The sequence below is a fragment of the Lynx rufus genome, unplaced genomic scaffold (genome assembly GCF_022079265.1).
Source record: "Lynx rufus isolate CCGP_SWC_20201006 ecotype Redwood Valley unplaced genomic scaffold, mLynRuf1.p SCAF_4, whole genome shotgun sequence".
NCBI lineage: Eukaryota > Metazoa > Chordata > Mammalia > Carnivora > Felidae > Lynx > Lynx rufus.
The window spans coordinates 44,705,895-44,733,162 of record NW_025814856.1 but is presented as its reverse complement, the minus strand read 5'-3'; the positions used below and the strand labels follow the sequence as shown (position 1 = coordinate 44,733,162).

At 37.9% G+C, this 27,268-nt stretch overlaps 1 protein-coding gene across 1 annotated transcript in view; it reads right to left on the bottom strand.

Annotated features, from left to right (window-relative positions):
• Positions 1-27,268, bottom strand: part of CNTN4 (contactin 4) — a 309,731-nt gene that overhangs the window by 170,904 nt on the left and 111,559 nt on the right. The window contains exon 5 of the mRNA XM_047095199.1: positions 8,087-8,284. Within this exon, the coding sequence (XP_046951155.1) occupies positions 8,087-8,284 (198 nt within the window). The remainder of the gene's footprint in view (positions 1-8,086; positions 8,285-27,268) is intronic.

Here is a 27,268-nt window from a genome sequence, read left to right as displayed (position 1 = left end):
CTTTATTTTAGGCTAGGCACCTCTGCTTCCCTTATTCATTTCTAATCCTACTGTCTGTAAATGTGTTTTCCGGAACTCAATTCAGTGACTCCAGTAAGAACGAAACTTTAGAGCCTTCACTCATTTGGAATTCTCTAAGACTGTAGGGTTTCAGGGGCTGAGTGTGCATCTTTTTATTTTATAGTGTGCCACACACAACGGGTACTTAACAGATGCTTTCTAACTGACTAGTTAAATGACCATCTAAGACCTTTGGCCCACATGGACCTGAAATGGAACAACTGTGCTAGGGGTCTAAAGCTGACTGCCAAGTTTCTAAGCTTGTCAAGCCTTCAAAATATCCAGAGCCATTAAGACACTATTAAATCAGATTAGCAATGGCAGTTTAGCAAAATATCTCACATCCTTTAGTCATTTAGATATTCTCCTCATAAAACATGTTTTACGCCCACAGATCCTCAACTGTGATGTTGTTAGAGAATTAAAAACAAGACATGATTGCTATGACAATGCCACACAAAAGTTGCAATTAGAAGTGAGAGTAAAATAAAACAAAGTGTTTTGGTATAAACTCTAGATCTTAAGTAACAAAGAAATATGTCTGAGTGAAGAACGTATTTCTACCCACTGCCAAGCAGAGGTGTCATCCTTGCTAGTTTATACACTAGGTCATCAATAAAAAGGTTGTAGATCAAGTTTACAATTAAAAAAAAAAAGATCTTAATGACTGGGTTTCTGATCTGATCCCACAAGGTTAAGTGGCCTACCAATAAAGGTGCTTTGTTTATGAAGACACACACTGGTTGTTAATGCTCACTTGAGGTTCTAATCCAGTTTGGGGCAATATTACAAAAGTCTACTATCAACAGATGGCATATCATAATGGAGGATACATTACACTGCATCAATATTACATAATATTCCAGAATGTTCTAGTTTTATGTGTTCCAGTTTTTAGTCTTTGGTCTTAAATTTGGAACTTTGGAATGCAGTCTTCTGAGCCACCATTAGTCATAGAGGTGAAGGCTCACAAATGACCATTTCGGTCAGAAAGAGTGAATGCCCCTAGTTTTGTGCTAGGATTGGTTTTTAGCATTGGGAGAAATCCAACCAATGAACAGCAATCTGTCTGTTGATTAGCATCTGATATTATCTGCCTTGTGCGAATACTCAGACTGGAGTACGGTAATGTACAAATGTTGTGACTGGAATCCTAGAGGACAACTAGATGAAACCTTAGATGTGGTTTATTAGAAATTAATCATTTTAATAGCTGAGAAAACTGAGGACTAAAGAAATGGCACGATTGTGTCATGTGAGTTAGTGGTAGATCTGGGACTGCAGCCCAGATTCCCATAGCTTCTTTTCTTCTTGACTTTTAGTCCTGTCCCCCTTTCACAGCAACCCAGGTGAGGTGAGGCCACGGCAAAAGAGATAAAGGTGGTTGGCACCACCCAGGGACATTCTCAACCCTATGTCCAGAACATCTATTTCTGTCCCTCCTGCTCTGAAACTGCAGGAAACTGAAGTTGTTAGCTGGTCTCTTGTCCACTAGGTTAAAGGTGATTTCAGGTGAGAATGTTAAATACTTCAGTGCTGACCATGCTCAGCATTTTCTTTCTTTTTTTTTTTTTTTTGTTCTTTTGTGAGAGAGAGAGCATGAACCAGGGAGAGGGACAGAGAGAGAGAGTAAGAGAGAGAATCCCAAGCTGGCTCTATGTTCAGCACAGAGCTCACCACAGGGCTCAATACCACCACTGTGAGATCATGACCTGAGCCAAAATCAAGAGTTGGATGCTTAACCGGTTGAGCCACCCAGGCACCCCAGAATTTTCATGGCTACATAAAATTAGGCTGGGAAAAATGAGTGAGAACTTAGAAAAATATCACCAGTTACTCTGGTTATACAAATTTTAAATAATTTAACTTTACATGGAAGTATAATATTCAGAAAAGTGAAGTTTACATTTTAACTTCCAAAGGCAATATATATCTTGTGTATAAAACATATGTGTATTTACACAACATAGCCTACATACATGTTTATAAATGTATATACATACAGAAATGGAAGAGAAAGAGAAAAGGAGAAAAGAGAGAGATTTTGAAACTCTAAGATAAGATAAACCCTTTATTCCCTGTTCCTTAGTGTTTCCTCTATTTAGAGTTATCATTAGAGATAATATTCAAAAACATTTAATATCCACCATACAAAGCACAGATCCATCCCACAGATGCTGGCTATGAACTGCTCAAAATCTGTCTTGGTTCTAATAAGGAAAACAAAGGACTGCCAAACCAATCCCCAGCCAGCCTAGGGAAAAAGAGAGAGAAAAGGCAAAGGTCATATAATAACTCCTGCTCAATTATATATAAATGTAATGTACATAAACATTCTCATGGACATGACCTCATTTTTCCAAGACTGTACTAATATCTGCCAATTTTTCTCCTCTTCAGCCATTTTAGAAGGAGCTGGGGGTAGTGATTAAAGACAGAAGAAATAGCCATTATAACTATCACCTAAATCTACGATTTCTCTTGTAGTTAATGTTGTCTGGGTAATCTATTACTTTGTTTATAGAAATTTAGGGATAATCCTTTGATATCTGTTTAGGAAGCTCATAATAGAGCAGGCTCATCATCATTAATAACCAGCAGTTGGCTAATATTGATCCATAGATGACTTTAGTACCTGTCTTAAAAATAATTATGATATAGTTTTCTCAATTAAATCTTGCTTTTCTTCATGGTACCTAAGTAACAGGTGCACTTTCCCACACAACAAGTTACATTATCTTTCCAAAGCAGATTTCAAAATATCTAGGTAAATAAACTCTGATATAAAACTCTCTCACATTTGTCTAATAACTCTCAACTGTATACTTCCTGGAAGTAAGTACTATACAGCAACATGTCATTATTTAGGAGAACTATCAATATTAAAAATATTTAAGTCATAACATAAAAGGTACAAGGTAAATCTGTTAATCTAGAGCCCCAAACAGCTTTCCTGAACCTCAGGTAAACGGCACAGCGACAGGGCACTGGGCATTTCTCCCCGGTGCTTCCTCACCTTACTCTCCTGGTTTTCAATGCTCTTCTTTGTCAAAGAATAAAGATAGAAAACTGGGTGATCTCTAAGTGTCTTGTAGAGTCAATAATCTATACATAACCCTTTTACCAAATGTTTTTCTAAAAATTCAAAATATCTCTAATCATTGTAGAAAAATTAGAAAATACAACAAAGCAAACAGAAAAAAAATAAGAATCAAACATTTTGCCACTGAAAGTTAAACACTTCAAAGTTTAACACTGTTAGCATTTTGAAGAGCAGTATTTCCAACCTTCTCTGTCCTAATTCACATATACTTTACAAAACAAGGATCATACTATCTATACACTATGTAATCTGTTTTTAAAAATGTAATTTGTTGAGGGGTGCCTGGGTGGCTCTGCTGGTTAAGTGTCTGACTTTGGCTCAGGTTGTGATCTAACAGTTCGAGTCCCCCCCACTGGGCTCTCTGCTGTCAGCACAGAGCCTGCTTCGGATCCTCTGTGTCCCTCTCTCTCTCTGCCTCTCCCCTGCTCGTGCACACACATGTACTCTCTCTCTCTCTCTCTCTCTCTCTCTCTCTCTCTCTCTCTCAGAAGTAAACATTAAAAAATATTAAGTATATAGATATAATTTGTTGAGTATATCTATGTAAGTAAGTTACTGATGCTGCCTTTCTATTTTGTCATTGATCAAAGCACTTTATTTGTAATTTAACCCAGAAAATAAGCCTCTGAGCTAGGTACTATCATCCTCACTTGACTGATGAGAAAATGGAGCACAGGGAGATGAAACTGACATCCACAGTCACATAGCTAATAAGTGGCGCAGCTGTATTCCATCCTGGGAGCCCAGTTCCAGAGTCCTCAGGTCTGACCTCTAAACCATCCTGTTCTACATTTCAGTAACAATCTGAGACATAGGAAGGGGTGAGCCAGGTGAACAGTGTGGGGGTGTGAAGGGAACATAAAGTACTGAAGTCTTGCCGACTTGTGGTGAGCTGGGGACAAGGGGTAAAAAGGGTCAGTGGGATAAACATGGGACACATCACACTCGACGCCTTTCAGGACTTGAGTCAACGTTCACTGTTCACTCTTTATGACTCACTGTCACCTTTTGGGCTGGAAACAATGAATCATAGTCCAGAAATGCTTAGCTGGAACTCCAAGGAAATAACCTGAATATTGAGGACATCTAGTTCTTTAAACTACATCTGCACTTAGCAGAGAAAATGACTAGCCATGGTAATTAGTTCACTTCAGGCAATAAACTCTGTTGCCTTGCTTATTTGCATTTCGGAGGCAGAAGGAGGATGTGCAATTTTGAGAGAGCTTCAATTAACAAAATGATTGTACAAATTCTATACAGCCTTGTACTTATCAGTCTAATGTACAGTCCCTAAATACAAGATCATACAGAATGATAATTTTATTGATTTTATTCCTGTAGAATAGACTTTAATAAGAATGTCATCTTTATTTTGCAATCTCTTCTTGATTTATATTTCCCCTTTTCTCTTACCTCCAGAAAGAGCTAATTAAATAAACTATTTTGTGCTCAGTAATATAGTTCAAGTATCCATTTTATATACTCCAGCCCAAATGGGAAAGACATATTATGAATTTTCACCATGCAACTCTCATGGAAATTAAGAATGAATGGGCATTAATTGCTGAAGAATGAGATCCTTATTCTGCTAATTTTGTGATAAAATATTCTATCAAAAATGTTTGGCATCTCTATGAAGATATATTACACAAGTCAAGATATATCTAAAAACGAAGCAAAAGGCAAAGTTGTTGCCAACTTGAGGTGTCCATGATTCTGGAGTTCTTATGTTCCTGAATTTGTGTTCCTTCTAGCAACTCTGTGCAACATGTCTCCTGGGCTAGGTCTTAGTGAATCATCAATATTTCATTACATTTGTTACTTGAGACACCTGAATGGATAATAACACCACTGAACAGACATTCTGGTGTAAGTGCATTATAAACAGAGGTCAGAGGGATTTATTTTTAAATAATTCTATACAAAACGCCATTGGAGCACATCTTTTGACAAAGTTTCTTCATCCTTAGGTCTGGAGAGAGAGCATCGATAGCTTTTTAAATGGATAAAATTTTTAGTTTTATTTAATCTAATTCAGCTTATTCTAACATATTAATTTAACGTGTGTCATCTGGCAAGCACTGTGCTGGTCCCCAGAACAAAGCTGGATGAAACCTACAATCTGTGCTTGATCACAATGTCGGTGAGGTGGAGAAGGCGAGCTGATAAGCACATGTGAATATATCAGACGGGTGTTATGACAGAGAGATGGCAGAAGCAGCAGAAAGCAAATACTTCTTTCTGTTGCCAAGAGAAAAGTCAAGCTTTTGGCTTTACAAATAATGACTAAAATAATACTTTGGATTTCCCCCTTCCAACCCTGTTCAGTAAAACCTCAGTAAATGGCATTCCCATCAACCCAGTTGTTACACCAGAAACCTATGTGTCACCCCTGATTTTCTCTTCCAACACCTCCCACATTCAGTGCATAGGCAAATTCGGGCAGCTTTACCCGCAAACCAGATTCTCAATCCATCCACTTCTCTGTTCCCCCTGCTACTCCCTACCTAGTTCAAGCTGCCACCATTTCCCAACTGAATTGCTGCAGAGTCTTTCAGTTGGACATGCAGCGACCACTCTCACTTGTTTAGTCAATCTCTACACAGTAGCTAAGGAAACTTTTACAAAACATACATCACTATCTTGCATAAAATCCTCTAATGGCTTCTCATTGCACTTGAGATAAAATCCAGGCTTTTTTCCATGGTCTACATGATCTGGCTACTGATTCTTTTCCAATATCAACTCGAAGCAACCTTCACCCTGCTCATTATGCTCTGTCCATGCTCACATTCTCTTTTCTTCCTGAACATGCCCAGTGTTTTTTCAGGCCTCAGGGCCTTTGCATGTGATGTCAACTCAGTCTGCACTGCTCCTCCCTCTGATCATCACAGGGGCTGACTTCTTAGAATTCAAGTCTCAGCTCATATGTCATCTCCTCAGAAAGGTTTTCAGTGACAATTCTGCCTAAAGTAGACATTCCACTCCATAGGACCTGTATTTTACCATACTGTTGTATTTAGTACTAAAGTAATTGGGTTTTTGTTTCTGTTTATGTTTGTTTTTTACCTGTGTCCTCCCAGAACATGTGGGTGAAATGAGATAGAGGCCCTATTGTTCTTGTTCACTGCACTAATAGTGGCTGTCACATAGTAAGTGCTAAATAAATACATGTTAAATGCATGAGTAAATAAAGGAATGATTCAAATCTACATCATTTGCTAAAAAATTCCATAGTACGGTTTATGCTGTAAGGATGCTCAGACCCTATTTGCAAGTTGGTTTGTCTACAAATATCCTGTTCTAAGAAATTCTTATTCACAGCCGCACCTGGGTACAAAGTCCCTTCAGTACAGAAGGGAAGAAGAACATATTTGGAGAGAAATCTGAGTTCTAGGCTTGAATCCGCAAGTTTGTGTTGTACAAATTCAGGTAAGAGGTGGTAGAGTGTAATGAAATGAAACCTAGTGATTGAGGCATTAATGTATTAGCTCTGGAATCAACAGGACGTGGGAGCTAAGTGTGAACTGTGGAGCCATTAGTTTTTAGCTAGGTATGTGGCTTTGGGGTTTGTTATTTAACATGTCTGAGCCCCAGTTCATTCATCTATAAAAGATAAAAGAGGATATTCCTCATATAGTTGCTTGAGGTTTCACTGAAATAATTCTGGTAAAATTCTGAGCATCCAGCAAATAGTTAAGTACCTAGTAAAAGCTTGTTATTAACATTCTTGTCTGACAGTTTCCTTACCTGTACAATGAGTCTAGTAATTCCTGTTCATAATGGAAGGCTCAAGTGTGTACTTGATGGGCATGGAATTTAAAAAGAATAGAAACATAAACATTTAACCATGGCGGCTTAAATCTCTATACTGGCCATTATTGAAAGACTTAATTGTGTTTTGTTTTCTTTTACTCCACAAATATCTATTAAGAATCTCCTATGTTTCAGGTATTGTACAGGTATTGGAGACATACTAGTGATCAAGGCACTACATGTGCTTCTAAAATAGCAAGTTTATAGTTAGGGAGACAGGGAAACACACTGGTAATTGTGATACAAAATGAAGAGTTCTTGGGGTTATAGTAATGGGCTTTATTGGACTTGATAGAGAAGATACCTGATGCAGCATAGTGGGGAGGGAGTCAGACAGACGTAACTTCTGGGAGAAAGTGATATACTTGAAGAAAATGAAAGGGCCAGTATCATTTAGTCAAATGAAAGGCTGGGACTCAGAGGAGGAGAAGCATCTCAAGAAGAGGGGACAGAATTCATAAAAAGACTCCTGGTGGGGAAAAGGCATAGTGGAACTAGATTTTTGGCATACAGTTCAGTACGATTACCTTTGAAAAGCACACGGTGAATTACCATACACTGTTATGTCATTCATCCAGATAATTAAGGGGAAAATCACATGTTTTCTTGAAACATTCTCACAAAAGTATTGGAAATTAAAATTTATTTCTCAAATAAGCCTTGGTATTCCTGCATTTCATTGTGGTGTGAACTATGTCATTAGTATCATAAATCCAGAAGTTATTTGGATAATTTAAAACTTCTTTCTGGACACTTAATACTAAATTACATAGAATTGATTAATGAGCTAGGTGTTCAACCTTCTACTTCATTCTGCCTGTGTATACATTTTAAGTGAAAAAGAAACACTTTGTTATTTATACTCACCTAAATCCACATTCCATTCCTGTTGAGATTAGCAATTAAATTTCTAATTAGTTTTCAAAACAGATTCATGGGCTTACTTCTTACACAAGTGGAGCAAGTATAGGTAACTAAATGTAAAAAGCATTAAACTTTTCTTAAATTTCATTTAGACAGCGTTTGTGTGCCAATAATATAACAGTTTTCCATATGCAACATATGATCTCAAAACACGGGAATAACAAAATCCCTTAGGAAACTCACCATCATTTCTCAATATTAGTGGTGTGGGTGGTCCCAGGACCTTGTGATTTGTCACTGTATTCGTAACCACACAGGTATAGTTCCCAACATCTGACTTTTCTACTTTGGCAATATACAGATTCCCAGTCTCTTGAGAAACGAAGCGGCGGTTATCCTGATAGGAAGGGTATTCATTGAAGATCCAGGCATAACTGAGCTCTGAAAGCAAAGGAATCATCATTGCAAAAATGTTTTCAAGCATTAGAATGCTACTGTATTCATGAAAAAAATGGGCAAGTTAGAAATTCACATGATGCCCACTGATTTTTTTCAGCCTGCTAAATATAAACAGGAAGTGATCACAATCCCTTAAATATTTTACCAGTACTCCTACTGTCAGTCAATAAGATTTTATCTCTAGAGAACTAAAAAGAACACACTGATAGTTGATTAAAACAAGTCCAACCTCTTTAAGCCAAGGGAATAAGCATTTATAGTTTGCTAAGCATGTGCCAAGCACCGCGCAATACTTACTGAGTTCATGCGCAAATTATAGACCCAGACAGTCTATAATTTTGATACAGTAAGGCTGGAAGCCACCCTGAAAACCATTTGGATCACTTCTTTCATTTTATATATAATAATTGTTATGGTGCACATAGCACTTTGTGTTTTTCAACACATTTTACAGTTTTCCATCAACTGAGAAACTTTGGCACTGGAGAACAAAGTAACTAAATCCAAACTCTTGGCCCTATGAAGGTACAGAATAATTTCTGGGTCTCAGTTTAGTCTTCTCCCAAAACTTCTTACTATCAACACACATTCTTACTCTTTTCTTGCATAGTTGAACTATTTTTCCATTATTTGAGTGAGATGGTTGTTTAATATTGCAGCAAATACTTGCTAAACACATGCTGACTGGCCGGAAGGCTGGTCCCAAATGTAAATGTGTACCTAAAAATATTGGCTGAAAAATTTATTATATTTATAAGGGAATGCATATGAAACAGCAGTCCAAGAGCAACGTTTTTTTTTTTTTTTTTTTTTTTTGCCAATACTTATTCATCCCAGAATGCCAGTGGGATTTGTGTAATGGGCAGCCAGATGTGAAAACATCTGTTACAAAGTTCTAATTTTTCTTAAGAATTAGGTAAATGTTTTGCGAATGAATATGTGATCCCATGCTTTCAATTTCTGAGAAGAACCCTCACTGACAGTGAGCTGGCATGAATTGCTGCAGTGAACCACTGTGCTCCAAGGAAATCAAATGTCTTCAGCTCGAGGCATTCCATGGTTCCTCCCTTTAAAGTGTGATCTCCAGATGTGTCCAAAGCTGGAGAAGTGATATACTAGGCACTGGCAATGATTAATGTGCCCCCACTTTATCTTTAAAAACTACATTGGTAGGGGAGGGGGAAAACTAGATGCAAAAGAAGATTCTGGTTTCAGAACCAGCTGGCTGAATTCTTATATATCTTTCTTTAATAGAATTCTAGGCAGAAGTTTAAAGGTATGCAGTGTCCTTGGAAAATGGGAGAAAGGCTTCAGCTTTGTAAAGAGAACACTAATTGCTATAAAGGCATTTTTGTTGTTTAATACTTAGATGAGTCCCAAGCGTGATTGACCTCAATAACCAAATGTGCAACAGGAAACATATTCTGCTTTTATAATCCACTGTTTACATACAAAGGAGGGGTCATGCAGATTGCTTTCCCTTTATCACTGGATTATAACATTTCCTCCTGTATTATTTTAGAGGGATATAATTATGTTTATATGAGAATAGTTAATCATTTTATTTACACATGTGCCTGTAATTATAAGTAACCCCATGCTGATGTCAAGAGGATACTCAGTATAAATAAGCAAGTGCTTCCCAGCAAGCTAGTCACTTCCTGAAGAAACTAAAATCTGGGGGAGGAAAGCCCCTATAAGAGATCATGGGGAAGTTCAATTGGTATGGCTGTTTACCCATGAAAAACAGGAGATTTTAACAAACAGCAGAGCAAACAGCACAGCACTATGTACTGATCACTCAATTTGTGTGTGAGTTTTGGGCAAACCAAGAGATCTCTGAGCATATCAATGTTCTCATATGAACAATGAGGAGAACACTGTCTATGCCCTAATTAGCTACATGAGAGATTTAAGTATAAATTAGCATCTCCAAAATCACAAGGTAGAAGTTAGAAAGTAATTTACCAGCACAACATTGATCAACCCACACCTCCAAGGAAAGCTGTAATCAAATATACAAAACTGTATTTTCTTTTTCTTTTTTTTATTTTAAACGTTTTTTTTTTTATGTATTTTTGGGACAGAGAGAGACAGAGCATGAACGGGGGAGGGGCAGAGAGAGAGGGAGACACAGAATCGGAAACAGGCTCCAGGCTCTGAGCAGTCAGCACAGAGCCCGACGCGGGGCTCGAACCCACGGACCGCGAGATCGTGACCTGGCTGAAGTCGGACGCTTAACCGACTGCGCCACCCAGGCGCCCCAGTATTTTCTTTTTCTAAAGACATTTCTCAAGATTGTTGCTAGTGGCCAGTGATAGCAACCTCGCTGAATTCTGTGGGACAAGGCAATTAGAAAGTTGTATGGACCATGGATATCAGAAAAAAAAAAAAAAAGAAAAGGAAAGAAAGAAAGAAAAAAGAACATCTAATTTGTCATGTTTCTAATTGGAGTTAAAAAAAAAAAAGACCAAAATTTAAACCTGTATTACATAAGGAATGACACTTAAACATTCTCACTTTCAACTTTTAACCTATCAAGTAGGGATAATAACAAATGTGATGCAGGTATGTAGTGAGGATTCTTTTATGTGAAAGCACTATGAATCATAAGCACATCTAAATCATTAAAAGTTAGCCATTTTAAAAGTAAAAACAAAAAAAATACCCAATTAACATGCTGTTTGGCTACTTAAAAATACGCTAATTATTCTGGTTTCACTGCTTTTGTGACATAAGTGACTTAGTGCTTTAGGAGAAGATACAAACAACTTTAAGCATATACTGCAGCATTTCCTGAACTGTGGTCCTTGGAATGTTAATTTCTTGTTTACAGAAGTTCTCTTCCTCCCACCTTTCCTAAATTTAGATGGGTTACATGATCAAATGGCTTTGAGAAGACCTAGATTAAATAAATTTTAATAGATTTTCAAATTTATCCTTTCAAGGCTTGCAAGAGATTTTTAATATGCCAAGATTCCTCAAATTCCTTAGAGCATAAGTTTAAGAATACCAACTTATTGTATAAAATGATAAAATCTCTTCTACTGATCATAAAATCTCCTCGTCCTCCTCTACATATATACCATTTTTCTAAAACATCTATTAATAGATCACAAAACCTAGGTTGGGAAACCCTGAACAAATAGTAATGACTTCAATTCAACAAAGGTTAAGTATAACATGAAGATAATTAACTCTATCACTTCAGTGTTGGGAGGATCATTAAATGAGTTTAAACAACAGAAAATAACAAAATGTTGATTTAAAATTATAATAAGCTTCCCAAAATATAATAACAATATAACACTATGGCCATTTTCCATGGTGTAGAAAAAGGAACATACCGCAGTTCCAAGAATGGTCTTAAATGGATGGTGTTAAAGATCATAACTAACATCAGTTGAACATGTGACCTTTGTAAATACTGTTGAGTCCTAAAATACAAATGTCATTCAAAAAATCTTGGTTGGTGCACTGGTGAGATCATGCTGAGCCTCCTGAAAGGGGGCATCTCTAAGATATTAATTCTTTTTTTTATAGCAAATATCACTTCTTGTAAACAGTATATTTTTATTTTCCAGGACAAGGGGGAAAGAGCATAAGAAGTATAATACAATGATAATGCAGGCATCAGTGCAGGTAAAATGTGCAGTAAAGCTAAAAATTACCCACTGGATCACCTGTTCTATTTCTTTGTTTTAAAGACATGAAAAATCTTAAGCCTTGAAAGGGTAAGGTCACAGAGTCAAAAAGTGGCAAAGGAGACTACAGATGGTTCTCAGAGTTTATGGGAGGCTAGGCTAAGTGAATGCATTGCTACTTACAATGGGTTTATTGGGATGTAACCCCATCCTAAGTCGAAGAAGACTTGTATCTAAGAGTCCTTTTAGCCATACTCCCATTCCAGTGCTCCCTCCAGGAAGCAAACAAGAGCTCTCCAAATTTGAAAGGAAGGAGCCACTACTGTATCACTCAAGGAGACACTCTAGTTCTCCTCTAAAAAGCAAAGTCTATTTTTATCAGAGCAAAACATTAATCCATTGGGTTAAATGACATGCTATCAACATGCTAAAAAACAGAGCCAAGTAAATAAAACAAAATAAATTCTAATGTGCTGCAATGAGGAAAAATGTATCCCACTCAGTTTGATTTCCTTAGGGACTTCTATGCAGTATTTATACTTATTCAAACTTGACAGATTTCTTTTGATAAGTTTTCACACACTAATTGCTCTGGAAATGACAGACAGTTCCTGTCCCATTGGCAATTTGTAACAACTCAGTAAACAGATACTTGGAATACAATGTTTAATAGATTGTGAAGCTTCTGATGCTCAATTGAAAAATGCTGAGACTAGTTATAATGTGATATCCATTAGGGAAGAAGGACCTAGTGATGGTTTTTGGCTTGTAGCCTCCAAATCTATAGGAAATGAACAACAAAACTTTACTCTCTTACTTGGTTCGTTTTTCCATATTTTTGGGCCAACAGCAAAGAATGTTGGGTTATTAGTTTTCAAGTAAGACATCAATCAAGCAATTTTCAAATTTAAGTATTCATTGAGCAAATTCACCCTGTGATCAGAGTCCTTTGGATGGATGCTCTTAACGTGTTCCTGATGCTAATTTCTTTCCAGACTTACGTTATGCTTCATGACATTCTGAGTCCTGTCCCAGGGGTAGCACAAATGTCAGTTTTCAAAGATGCCTTTCTTAATCCTCAAAGTTTTAAATGTGAAAGAAAACTTAGCATGACCCCTTGAATTTCACAGAGCAGGAAACTTAAATCTAGAGAAGCTACATGCGTGGATCACAACCACACATTTGGTAAGTGGGTAGTCACAGTATTCACAAGAGTTGATTCTGTTAGGAACCCATATGGTCCTCTCTGAATTTATTTTAGAGCTAGAAAAGATCAGTTTTCCTTATCTGTAAATTTACTTATCTGTAAATGAGGGAGTACAACTAGATGCTCTCTAAGTATCTTTCAGCATTAAAATTCCACAACTCTATATGTGTAACATCAAACCCTAAATCTTAATTTGACAAGTGACAAAAGTGGGATCCAAAGATACCCTGTAGCTTGATAAGAATCACACAGGTAGTTATTGATAAAATCAGAACATTTGAACTTTTTATTTAAATTTAAAAAATTAAGTAATCTCTACATCCAATGTGGGTCTTGAACTCACAACCCAAGTTCAAGAGTTGTACGCTCTACTGACTGAGCCAGCCAGGCACCCATAGAACTAGAACTTTTATGAACACACACACACATACACACACAGTACAGTATACTACATTTATTTCAATTAAGCTGTGTTGTATTTTGTAGAAAAAAGATAGTAGAATTAACACTCAGGATATCTGGATTCTAGTCCTTATGTTGTAACCACTTTCACTTTAATAAATTATTTAAACAGTATGAGAGTCTCCTTATTTTTAGATAGTTTTATCAATACTTAATTCTACTTTTTGTACAGGGTTGTGAAGTTGAATTTAAACTGAGATATTCTAAGCAGGTAGATATGAAAAATGTATCTTAAGTGATTCTATAGATACAATGGGTTATATGAATATATTCACTGGTTTACTTCTTGGCCAAATATTTAGCAAACACCAACTCACAAAATCATTGAGCTCAGCTAAGCAATGGAACTGAAGACAGGGATTGGAACCCATTAGTAGTTTTCCTGGGCAAGAAGGGAGAGAGCATAACCCAGTTCCAAGATCCCTGGATTTGTTGTCAAAATATATGGATTGAGTCTTGGCTTCAGGGCTTATCAGCTAGAAAGTAATTTCCACTTCTTAGTTGTCTCATCTGAAAAATAGAAATAATAAAAAGAACAGTTTCCCTGCCTAAACTAAGAGCAAAATTGAACATTAAACATGTTGATGTCAGCTTTTAAGAATGAATGTGTTTTTGTGTGTTTTTTGGTTTTGTTTTGCTTTTTTGTTGTTTTTTGCTTATAAATGGATTGATAAGTATTTTGTCTTTCTATGAACTTAGGAAAAGAGAGATGTTATAAATTGGGAGTAATCTAAGTAATTCCAGAAAAAATAAGAATTGTACCAGAAAAGTCAAGCACTAAACAGCACTAGTGATTTTACATCATAAATAGGTGGTGGGAAAGCCTAAGAGAAGAGTGTGTTGTCATATGAAAGATTTGTGAGATCTCCCAAGAGGGAGTGGCTGACAGACTTCTGGCTTCTCAGAGAAGATGCCTCTGGATAAAACCTCTAATTATACTAACACACTAGAAGATCAATATAAAGTCATATTTGACTGTCATACAGTCAACAGCATTTCGTGAAACAGAAGGAGAAGAGAGGTGTCTAAGAGAAGCTGAAATCTGAAGGGCCACAATAGGACAGATATTATACCTCTATTAATTACGACATAGACTAATGGGCTTTGAATGATTACAATGCTGGCCGTGGCACTATACTATGTAGGTTGCTGAAATCATGCCTGTGGCTGAAAGGACCCCTAACATGGATGCTTTGTGACTCAGAGAACTTGGTTTAGACAAGTCTCCAGCATCAAGCAGGACCTCCCAGAATTCAGAAATTGTTTTTCAATAGTAACTGGTGCTGAATAGAGCAGGGGTGACATGTATCTGTCACCTGGACCACTAGCTGCTAACTCCTCCACCCATGGCTGACACAGTAACTGACTCTGCCACACACAAATTCACAATCATTCTCCATACAGTGCTTTAGGCAGTTGCTTCCAATCAATTGGTGCTGGTACCTAAGGTCAAAATTCTTCACCATCTTTGTAAAAGTGATTTAGGAGAAATGAAATGGTGACCGTGTGAGGCAAGGGTTAGAAAAGGCCTAGTGCCAAATCTCATGCAAACTGGGGGCAGGCACTTCTAAAAATAAGCCTCCTGACTTTTCGCTCAATGATTATTTGGTACATGTGCTTTGGTCACTCAGATGTGAGAGTGGAGGTACGGGAAATAAGATGGAAAAAGGGACATCTTCGAGTCAAGTATATAGCCTGTAAATGTTGCTCTTGTGTATAGTTTGCAGTCTCCTCCCTTTTATGGGTTACTTCTTGTTTTCTTGCCTCTATCTTACTGGGTGAATTAGACACTTTTCTGGAGTGTAGACTTTCTTTAAAATTTTGTAGGCAAAAGTTAAAGAATTTAACTTGAGGTCAATTTAACACATTGTCTTGAGCATAAGCCAAATATAAGTATATGATGGAATAGATATAAAACCCATACAAATCATAAATGTATAAGGAAAGGCTTCAACAAAACCGTGTGCTTGTGGTTCACTGCTTCAGGATATGTTCCCAGATTCCCAGGGGTACATGCTGACTCTCTTTTGCTCTCAGAAAAATATCAGTAAAAAAAGTTTGGGAAATATCGTCTAGGTCTGGTGTCAGCAAACTTTCATACACTAAGGAAAGAATCCATATATTTTTTTCAACAGAACAGCATTCTTTTCAAAGTTAGCACATTCAGACTCTTGAGTAGAGGCTGCAAAGTGACGGCACACAGAATGGATTTAGCTTGCATAAGCATGCGTGTCTTTTACGGTTTCACAGGCTTTAAAAAGAGTAAAAATCACATGAACATCTAGATATTGGGATTTTCTTGAAACTCAAACACAGCTCTCAGTTATCAGTCCTCAAGAGAAATCAGGGAAGTGCAACACAGCATCCACTCCACTAATGGTTCTTTAACTTGAGTGAGCTCAGAATCACCAGAAGGGCCTTGTTACCATACAGAATGCAGAGTTCCACACCCGGTTTCTGATTCAGAAGGTCAGGGATGGAGACTAAGAATGTGCATTTGAAACAAGTTCCCAGGTGCTGCTGCTGGTGGTCTGGAGATCACACCGGGAGAAACAGTGCATTAAAAGAGAGAAACACGCTAGTCTCTCATTCCATGAGGGAAACAACTGGCAGAGCTGAGTAGCGGCTGCCCATTTAGGAGAGGGCTGGGGGTCTCCATTGTGCCACAGCCTTTACCAATCCCTACTTCTTACACAGGCCCATATTGCTCAGTTGGCAATTGAGTGTGTGACCTGTTTTGAAATACAGAGAGGAAACGCAAAGAAATGGAATTGACACTTAGTTGCATGCTCTTGCTAGCATGAAAATGGTACTATAGAGTAAGCACAAGCTAATTGGAGTATTTTGATGGAAGGAAGGTAGAGATGACACCAAAACCACACAGAACAAACATTAGAGCTTTGTACGATTGTGATGAGCGGTGGTCCAGCCCTCTTTACGTAGTCAAACCTGTAAGGCTATCTCTCTGCGATAGTTTGAATGGACTATGAGAGGCAGAAAAAAAAATACTGTTCATTGGGATTAAAGGGTGCTTCTTTCAGTTACTTGTTAAAAATTTGGCATTTAAAGAAATCAAAGAAATAAAAATCGTATTTTATAAAGAACTCAAATACAACATCCAAAGCTCATCTGGTAAGTTTTAATTCCTTAAAGCACAGATACCTTTGACAGCCAAAGTAAAATGTAAAATACTTGACACAATGTGAAAACTGCATGCTGGTTAAAAAGATACCTATCAAAGTTCAATGCCCCATTCTAGAGAGAAAGCCACTTTTCCTCAGGTGAGAATTGGGCTGAAAAAAATGAGATATACCTCTTTTAGCTTAAAACTTATGTCCCTTTCCTACAAGGCCTTCTGCCAGATCTCGGATTGTCTCTAGAAATGTTGGGGGCTGTATTGCTGGGGAAGATATATCCAGTCAGTATCCAAATCCTGTGGATTAGAATTCCACAGGATTTCTTGCTTCTATGCCCATCTCACCATTACCTGTCATTGGCCTAAGAACATCCTGCCATTTTGCCAACTTTCCAGGTCAACCCACACACCACTGCCAGATTAATTTGTCTAACGAGCAGTTTTGGATCCCATTCCTCCTTCCCACACAAGTCCTCTGTGATCTCCACTGCAACCTGGATCAAGTAAAATACATCAACATAGTTGTCAAGTCCTTCCAAAGCAGGACTTCAAATTATCTAGTCTTAGTTTCCTACTCCTCTCTCCATGTAAGTCCATATTCTGGGGGAGTACTCTTCAAACTAGGCTCTGCAAAAGAACAGAGAGGTTGATTACTCTGATTACTTTGTCATATAATACATATCTATTTTCTCTGAAATCACCTTTAAATACAAAGATAAGGCACTATGGGAAGGCTATGCCTACCTGTCTCGGCTGTAAGCTGAGACCTGTTTTTTTTTTAGCTTTTTTTGTGATTTGCTCTTACCAACAAAACTATATTTTAAGAAATGTTTGTCCTGCTAAGTAGAGTTGCTTAAGGTAAAGTGGAAAAACAGTCACTGATCCCCTGATGTGCTCTATGTTTTTCAATCTCCCTGCCTAGGCTTGGTCACTCTCTCTCAGGATGCCCTTCTGCCTTCTGCTTATCTCAGCGGCTACCTTTTGCAAAGAGCCATCTTCCCTCCTGGAAAAATATATGTGGTCTCTGCTCATCAACCAAATCAACATGTGTTTCTCTTTTGCTTCGCGGCAACTACACATTATTTCACATATTAAAATTTTGTTTCTCCTATATTAGAATTATTCAATTACTTGTGTCTTCTCCAGCTACCAGATTCAAGAATTACTTGTGGACAAGAATACATATGGCAGGGGAACATATGCTTCACTTTCGTCCCTCCCATTCTGTAATCAACTAGTGAATATTAGTTGAATTGAATTGGAATTCCAAATGTCCCAAGTTTCCTAGAGCACCAATTCATTACTAAACTCTAGGCCAAAAGCATTAGTAAGAAACAAGTTACCTATAAAGAAGAGTATACAATACTTCCATTAGACCACTGACTGCAAAGCAGAATCACTGAAATCAGAGAAGGACAGAAAATCTATAATATCAGAATGTACATTTTTCAAATCAGAATGGCTAAGCCCTTTCTCTAAAAAAACTTTCCTTTTATCTCTGACTCTCTGACATGCAGTTTTACTGAGTTTACAAAATGGCAGTAAGAAAAGGTGACTAATTCATAGTCTTCCAAATACTTAAGGGAAAAAAGACTCAGTAAAAGCAGAGAGGTAGGCATGCAGAGATGGTTAGCCCATACAACACAACAGGCTAAATGACATGTGCCAGTAAAACTCAGGTAACCAGATGACACCTGGGTGGCCTGGCCAGAACCGCAGTTACTCAAAGGGGGCACTAATCGATGGACTAAGATATTACCACATAGAAGCAAGGAAACTTGGAGTTGGTGAGCCAGGTTTCCAAATCTATTTTTAAGTAAGGCTACGTCTTTTTCTTTAATTTTTTTTTTTTTACATTTATTTATTTTTGAGAGACAGAGAGAGACAGCGTGAGCAGGGGAGGGGCAGAGAGAAGAGAGAGGGAGACACAGAATCAGAAGCAGGCTCCAGGCTCCGACCTGTCAGCACAGAACCCAACGCAGGGCTCAAACCCACGAACTGTGAAATCATGACTCGAGCTGAAGTTGGACGCTCAACTGACTGAGCCACCCAGGCGCCCCATAAGTAAGGTTACGTCTTATAAGTACATGAGCAGAATCACAACTGGTTTAATTCTTTACACTTCAAAACACTTGAGTATCCATAATCTCATTTGTTGCCTCTACTAATAAGTAGAGGAAATAAGCAGAATAAAGATTGGTTCCATTGGAGGGACAGGGAAAGTGAGACATAGGAAAACAAGTGATCTATTCTAAGACCACCAAGAAAACCAGTGGATTTAGATTTAGGATTAAAGCTGACACCTAAGCAAAGATTTCTTTTCCTATGCTGGAAGCCATTGCAATGGCACCTTTCAGCTTAACTGAGCCAGTAACAAGGTGGGCACAGAGGTTATCATGACTGATGTTGCCAGGCCTTTTGCTGAAATAACTACAGTGGGGGGTTATTTCAGGGTTCACCACCATCTTGTTTGCTTTTGAATGCCACAGTACCTAATCCTGTATGGCACTCAAGAGATGCTCAGAATATCAGGGAACTAGCTAGCTGACCAGTTAAATCTTGAAATATCAGGATATACAGGTCACTTGTATATCAACATTTAAAGATATTTTCTAAGAAAAGGCTGCACACAACATCATTATTAGAATATGTGCTGTTTGTCACAACATAATCAAAATCTGTCTTATTACCTGAAGCTTAGCAATTTCTGGGGAGAAAGGAAAAAATATTCAATGTGGGAACTGAAAGGCATTCTTAGGAATGATTAACAATTTTGAGTAAATGGTAGAAAATGTCAGTTAAACTATAATTATTTACATTTTTAAAAGGATTCAAGCAGTTATATGAGTAACAGAACAAGTTTTCAAGCAATGTCACCAACTCCCACACAAGTCACTGATATACAGCCTTTTCATCAGATTATTAAACAATTCTACACCCTCCTCCTCCTCAATTAAAGATGTGGTCTGAAATTCAAACAACTGACATTTAAATTTTGATTCTAAATTAACCATTAATCAAATTTGCCAAGCAAATACTAGTCTTCATTGTAATCAGTGATGCTTTTTGCCGTCTCTTGTCTGCATTTTGCCAATGCTGAAGTAAGACCAATAACAAATGCATTTGGCCTGGTGGTCTATTAAAAATAGATCTGTCCTTCCCAAAGAGAAGAATTTACTTTTACTTGTACCTTTATAAACATAAAAGATATTCAATGACCATAATAGTCAAATTCTGCCTTGAGATGTGGTGGACAGAACCAGATGAATGATTAATCATCCTTGAGTTTTTCTTTACTATTTGGTTTGCCATAAAAGGCAAGTTACTCTTCTTGGCAATACTTCTTCCTTTGGTTCTCATGATAACTGATCATCATTCCTCAAAGGCTGGCCGTAGGAATGGGCATGAGTCTTGAGGTAGACCAATCGTATTACCTCATCCCCTAAGGCACAGTAATTGGTTCAGGAAGACTCATATGACAAAAGCCAGCCAATCAGAATCTTCTAAAATGCAATCCCTGCAAAAGGGGGCCTTTTTTCTCCTTCAGGTTTTGAGATGTAGGGGCTGTGAGCAAAGTGCCTCATGCCCATGTTTAATGTGCTAGAGACAAGTTGATTTGAGTGGATGAAGCTAAGACTGAGAGCTGATACGCAAAGCAAGTGAGTGCAGGTGGTATCTGAGTTACTTGAGAAAATCAATTTTGAGGAAACATTTTTGTCTTTCACGTAAGCTGCTTTAAAAAAAGAAATCAGTAAATTTGTTCATTAAAAAAAAATCCCTAGTGGACACTGAGTTTCTGTCCTCTAGATTAAATGTCTTAACCAATAAAAACCCTTGTCATTTCTTTTCCTACTTAGAGGCTTAGCTTACCTCCCCTCTCCCATTTAGTAATGTCCTTTTCTTACTATCATCCATATGTCCCCTCAGAATGTCCTTTGAAAAATCATCGTATACTAATATCCCACCACCCACTACCATTTAAAATTGTTCTTTAAATCAGAGCACTTGGGTGGTTCAGTTGGTTGAGCATCTGACTCTTGGTTTTGGCTCAGGTCATGATCCTACAGTTTGTGGATTTGAGCCCACATTGGGCTCCGTGCTGATGGTGCAAAGCCTGCTTGGGACTCTTTCTCTTTCTCTCTCTCCCTCTTCCCCTCCCCTACTTGTGCTCTCTCTCTCTCTCTCTCTCAAAATAAATTAACTTAAAAATTAAAAGAAAATTGTTCTTTAAATTACCAGCTCTTAGAAATAGTGGATTCTTGGGGTGCCTGGGTGGCTCAGTTGCTTAAGCCTCTGACTCCTGATTTCAGCTCAGGTCATGATCTCATGATCTGTGAGATGGAGCCCTGTGTAGGGATCTGCTCTGACAGTGCAGAGCCTGCTTGGGATTCTATCTCTTTCTCTCTCTCTGCCCCTTCCCTGTGTGCTGTGTGTGTGTGTGTGTCAAAATAAAATAAATAATGGATTAAAAAAAAAAAAGAAATAGTGGATTCTTACCAATGACTCTTGTGTCACTTTTATGGCAATGCAGCAAAGACGGTGGTGGTGGGGGGGCAGCTTCAAGAAAAACTTTCAGAGGAAAATAACATCTGATCATCACAGTTCTCTATCTGATGTCTAAGTCTGTGTGTGTGTTTAATTAAATATTCTCACCTAAGGTATTTTAAGAGTATTTTCTATAACCAGTCAACTATGTATTCTAGTATTTGGAGTTAGACATATTTCTCTGGTCCTGAAACTTTGCCCCTTCTATAAGGCCCAGAAAGTGACTTAGCTTATCTAAGACTCAATTTCCTCATCTGAAAAGTGAGGATAATAATACACTTTATAGGTGGCTGAAAAGATCAAAGGCAATGTTGTAATAAGCAAAGTGCTTAATTACAATTAGCACAGTGTATAGCAAATACAAGTACTCAAAAATGTTAATGTTTATTGGTATTACTGCTAAAGCAAAGATTGTGAAAACAATTGTCTGATCATCTACATATTCGTTCAACTTCATGGTAAAGATCCATTCTAAATCATCCACTTATGTTAACAGACCAGATCAGGGTTTATGATTAATAAAGCTACAATGACATCTTATCTTAGTGTCGTACTCATTTTTTGAAATTATTTTCATTTTATAGTATTCATTTGATTCATTTCTAGGATGTAATATCTATTTTCCAGGAAAGGAAAAGTGAGGAACACAGAGAATATTTAAAACTTGGCATTAAGCAAAACTAACCCAGAAAATTAAATCTTCTGACCATTTGTGTAGCACTAGTATATTCATGCTAATAAGCTGTAGTAGCAAAATAGTAACTTAAAACTAATTTGTTCTCTCACTTTCTAGAAGTTGAGGGGGGGCAATGATAAACATATGGTAAATAATAAACAAATGCTGTAATTGGGAAACTTAGCAGTAAAGTTATATTTAGAACTCATGTATTACAGATTGATAGCAGGAAAGTATCCCAGAGAAAATCTGTCTACTACTTTCCTTTCAGGAGCAGGGAGAAGTACCTCGGGAGGCATTAACCTTTCTTGGTTTGGTGTGGTTTGGTTTGTAATTAGCATGTGATTAGGGCAGGACTTGGAATCCATGACCTTAGTTCTTACACCTACTGCTCTTTTCTCATATAGTGTAGTTGAAAGGCAGTAGGGAGGAGATGTCCTGCACCTCATTTTGTGATCTTGGCCAAATCACTTAATCTCTCTAAGCTTCAATTTTCTCACATGTAAAGAAGGGATAACCCTCACCTCAGAGGCTTGATGACCAAATAAAACCATATACATGAAAACGATTTGTAAACGAGAAAACACCAAGCAAAGGTGAGAAATCATTACTGGGCAGGGATTGCAAATAGATTTTAACTTGACTGGGGAGCTCTGCCTAATTGGTATTGGCTCTCCAGAATGCTACGTTAGGGTTTTGAGGATGCAGTGGTACTCAAGGAAAAAGGAGCCATAATTGATCTGCCTGCCATGGTACAAGAGTGGGTAGTGGACACACATGTGACAAATATGTAGGGTGCTGCCTCTGCATAAATGAGTAGTGGCTAGGATGAGGAAAGGAGAGTCCTGAATGAAGAAGCATACGTTCTGAAACACACTTTTTCACCTCTCTGTTCCCATAAAATGCAAAATTGTATAAAATGGATATTACTTACCAAATGTGTGCATTACCATGAGACTAAATTAAATTTTTTTTTTTCAACGTTTATTTATTTTTGGGACAGAGAGAGACAGAGCATGAACGGGGGAGGGGCAGAGAGAGAGGCAGACACAGAATCGGAAACAGGCTCCAGGCTCCGAGCCATCAGCCCAGAGCCTGACGCGGGGCTCGAACTCCCAGACCTCGAGATCGTGACCTGGCTGAAGTCGGACGCTTAACCGACTGCGCCACCCAGGCGCCCCCCATGAGACTAAATTAAATAATGTATGCAAAAGAGCTCAGACACTGTAAAGCAACACCCAGTAGATTTGGATTAATACTATTAGAGCATAAAAAATTACACATGCAAACATATCTTACTCATCGAAAATAACTCTTTTACATGGATGAAAATAAAAGTTAATTACCCCTCTGTAATAGTGGCAAAACAATACAAAAATGATGTTCTTAAGTGAATGTTAGGAAAAATACATTTCACCCACCTTCAACTTTGAGCATTTTGCCTGTCACTTTAAATTGGCTAAATGTTTGACAGATGTTCAATAATTGACACAGCTTATCTTCCTCTCTCAGGCTCTTTTCCTACTCAATCGCCAGCATTTCTAGTTGCTATAGCAACTGTAAACATTAATGATTATTCCGTCATGCCAGGGGGATTTAAACACATTCTTAAGTTAAAAGTTCCCTCAGGAAAAAAAGTCTATCTATCTCTGGAAAGATGGGAAATATTATATGATTTAAATTCCCTGGTTATTGAATTTATTAGATCTAAATACACAAATCTTCTTCTATAGTTTCACATAGGTAACGATTTTTTTTTCTCCCATCTAGTAACAAAGGAGTTGTGGGGAATTGAGAAACAGCTTTCTCTGATGAAAGGGAAAAATAATTGATCTTGATAAATGATATAGCAGAAGCTGGTGGGGAGTTTTGAAAGAAAGAAATGACCTGAAGTTTCATGACATAATCTGGGTGCAAATTTAAAGTAACTCTACTTAAAGCCTCAGTGCTTTCAAAAGTAAAACTGGGGGCGCCTGGGTGGCTCAGTTGATTAAGCATCTGACTCTGGCTCAGGTCATGATCTCATGGTTCGTGGTTCGAGCCGTGCATCAAGCTCTCTGCTATCAGTACAAAGCCAGCTTTGGATCCTCTGTCTCCCTCTCTCTGCCCTTCCCTGCTCTCTCTCTTTCTCTTAAAAATAAACATAAAAAATAAAAAAAAGAGTAAAACTGGAATGATTATATTTGTTCTAACCACACAAGTCACCCTATACAGTAAAATACACTAAATGCACGGGGTCATTACTGTGTTTTGTGGCAAAGTGAACAATAGTTTGAGCTTCAGAAGAAAATGAAAATAAATAGAAAGACGGGAACATTTACAACATTTATTTCAAGGTGGGGGACGATGAGCCAGATCTGTGTAATAGTTTTGTTCTGTTTCTCATGCTTACTATCTTAAAGTGTTTTTCAACGATTGCCAACATTCAAAAATTGAAAGATTTCACAGAGAATTTCACATTTAAGTCTCCTCAGGGAAAACTACAAGGCCACACAATACTGACCTCATTTCTCATCAAGGCAGTAAGTGGCCAAAGATGAGCAGTGGCTGGCCTGTTTGAAGGGATCATGTGGATCTCTACCTTGCCTACAGTATCTTAATCATTTATACTATTACTTGCCTGGCCCTTGGAGAAAATACAGTTTTAAAAGCGAGTGAACCTCTTTCATACATGCATTCCTAAAGCAAGTCTTCCGGATTTCCATGAACCTAAATCATTTTGTGCCCCTTGCTCTTCTTGAATGAAGTAGGGGACAGCTAATATCTGTGCCTCACTTTGTGGAAACCGCTTCTGTTCACACCGGTCACTGCCTAACCCCTGAGGCCCAGTGACTGACTAGGGCAGGCTTAAATGGAAAACAAGAGGCCCAAAGAAGCCCTCAAAATTTTGTCTTTCTCAATGCGTAGGCTTTTTCTCTCTTTTAAAAAATTATACTGTGGCAAGATACACATAAAATTTACCACTTTAATGTGTACAGTTCAGTGGTATTAGTACATCCAAATTGTTGTGCAACTATTACTCATTATCTATCTCCAGAACTTTTCATCACCCTAAACTGAAACACTGTATCCATTATGTCTAGTTTTCAATCACTCATTCAACAAATATTTCTGTGTGCCTATTATATACCAGGCATTCTAAGCACTACAGAACAGGATATATAAAGTAGGGATATAGTTTTAGGGGAATCAGGTTTCCTGAATCCTGCTTATGTTTCCAGGACAGTAAATCTTATGGTTCATGGTATTTATTTCTTCTATCCTGAAATAACTCTTTGGGGATCCTGGACTGCAAACATACCTTGATACATATAAGACAACAACTGGACACTGATTGTTTTTGGTGCTTAGTTTTTCCCACCTGGTCAACTCATCCTCGACTTTTCATTAGGAACCATTTCTCTCCCACTCTCAGTAGATGCTATTATATGAGTTGGGCTTCTCTTCATTCTGGCTCCAGGAATGTACACATGTTCTATGTCTACCCAATCAGAATTTTCTATCCGGCACCACCCCATAACCTCCAGTCACCATAATTAGTTTAAGGATGGGCACGTGACTCAAGCTGGCACATGAAAGTCAATTTTGAAGCTTGTGCTAAAATCACTGGGAATGACTCACTCTCTTTTTGCTGGGGTTACCATACAGTGAGAGCCAGCTCAAGCAAAGTAAAGCCAAAACATGCATAGACAGATTCCTAAAACTATCACTCAAGAACTAAAATCTAGCTGCATCTAATGGGAATTTTATGCCAATATGTTCTCATTTTTGTTCAAGCTCATTTGAATTGGGTTTTGAAACTTATGACAAAAAGGATGTTGATTACAAAACAATTAGACAATTGACATAATATTGAAGAATGTTATATAATCTCAACAAATATCCAATGGCCAATTGTATGATGACTTCTGAAAACTTGTTCTCCAATTCTACCTTTTTAATTCTATTTGAAGCAAAAATTACCCCCCTTGTCCCTGACTAGTTCTGCTAACACAGGACTGCTCTAATGCATTCTTGGCTTCTTTGCTTTAATTCATCTTCCTCAGATGTCTACCTAGCTTGATTCTAACTAAAAACATATCATCTAAAAGCTTAGGCTAAAAGTTTAGTTATAATGCTGCATCTACCAGTTGTCAGAGGTGTGAACTTGGGCAAGTCACCTCAACTCTGAGTTGTTCTAGTAGTCAAGTCAGTTCTGCAAGAGTATGGGGATGCAGAATCAGGCAGATTGGTATTTTCTTTCTTTTTTTTTTTTTAATTTTTTTTTTCAACATTTATTTATTTTTGGGACAGAGAGAGACAGAGCATGAACGGGGGAGGGGTAGAGAGAGAGAGGGAGACACAGAATCGGAAACAGGCTCCAGGCTCTGAGCCATCAGCCCAGAGCCCGACGCGGGGCTCGAACTCACGGACCGCGAGATCGTGACCTGGCTGAAGTCGGACGCTTAACCGACTGCGCCACCCAGGCGCCCCAAGATTGTTATTTTCTAGGAGTATCTCTGTAGTTGATCTCCTCTGATGGATGATGATTCAGGACAGAAAGTAAGAGTGGAATGAATGAAGGTCCCTCTCAATAAAAGCTCTGAGTATAGACAGCCAATGTTCATCTGTTATTTACTAGGTCGCCAGGTGCTAGCACACTATGCATTTGCACAGGACAGACACAAATGACGGTAAACAGCAAATGGCTTGGTTATTCTGCAAAGGAGGGCATGTGGCACAGAATTATTTTCAGCCAGCTTCACAAAAACAGACATACTAATGTTAGGTATAAGGGACAAGATACATATAATTTTAGCATTCCTGTTACCCTTCAGATCACAAACTGCTAGGTTAACACTGATTAGCTGACCCTCTTTTATGATGCCTGACCTTAGATGTACTTTTTCAGCTTGTGGCAGGAGTTTGAATTTTTCTTTTTTCTTTTTCTTTTTTTTTTTTGGCTCTCCATAAGCTTCTTAACCAAGACCTGTTGAACAAGGTGTGGTCTTAGTTTTTAGTAGATCTCAGCTTGTGGAGAAGTGCATGTGGCCCTTAGTGACTTCTAAGGTGATGGGTGCCAAGGTTCAGCTATCAGAAGAAACTGCCAAGTCTATCTCTTGAAACATTTGCCTTTCCCCTCTGACTTAATTAAGAAATGAGAACAAGGATGTAATAAAAAGACTCAGACCAGAGAACTATGGTCAACAAGTTGAGAGTCTGTAAAAACACAACTGATCATAAGAAAAAAATAAATAAAAACATGAGCACCCATTCTACAAAGCAACATTTAAAACACATATGCATGAAATACTGG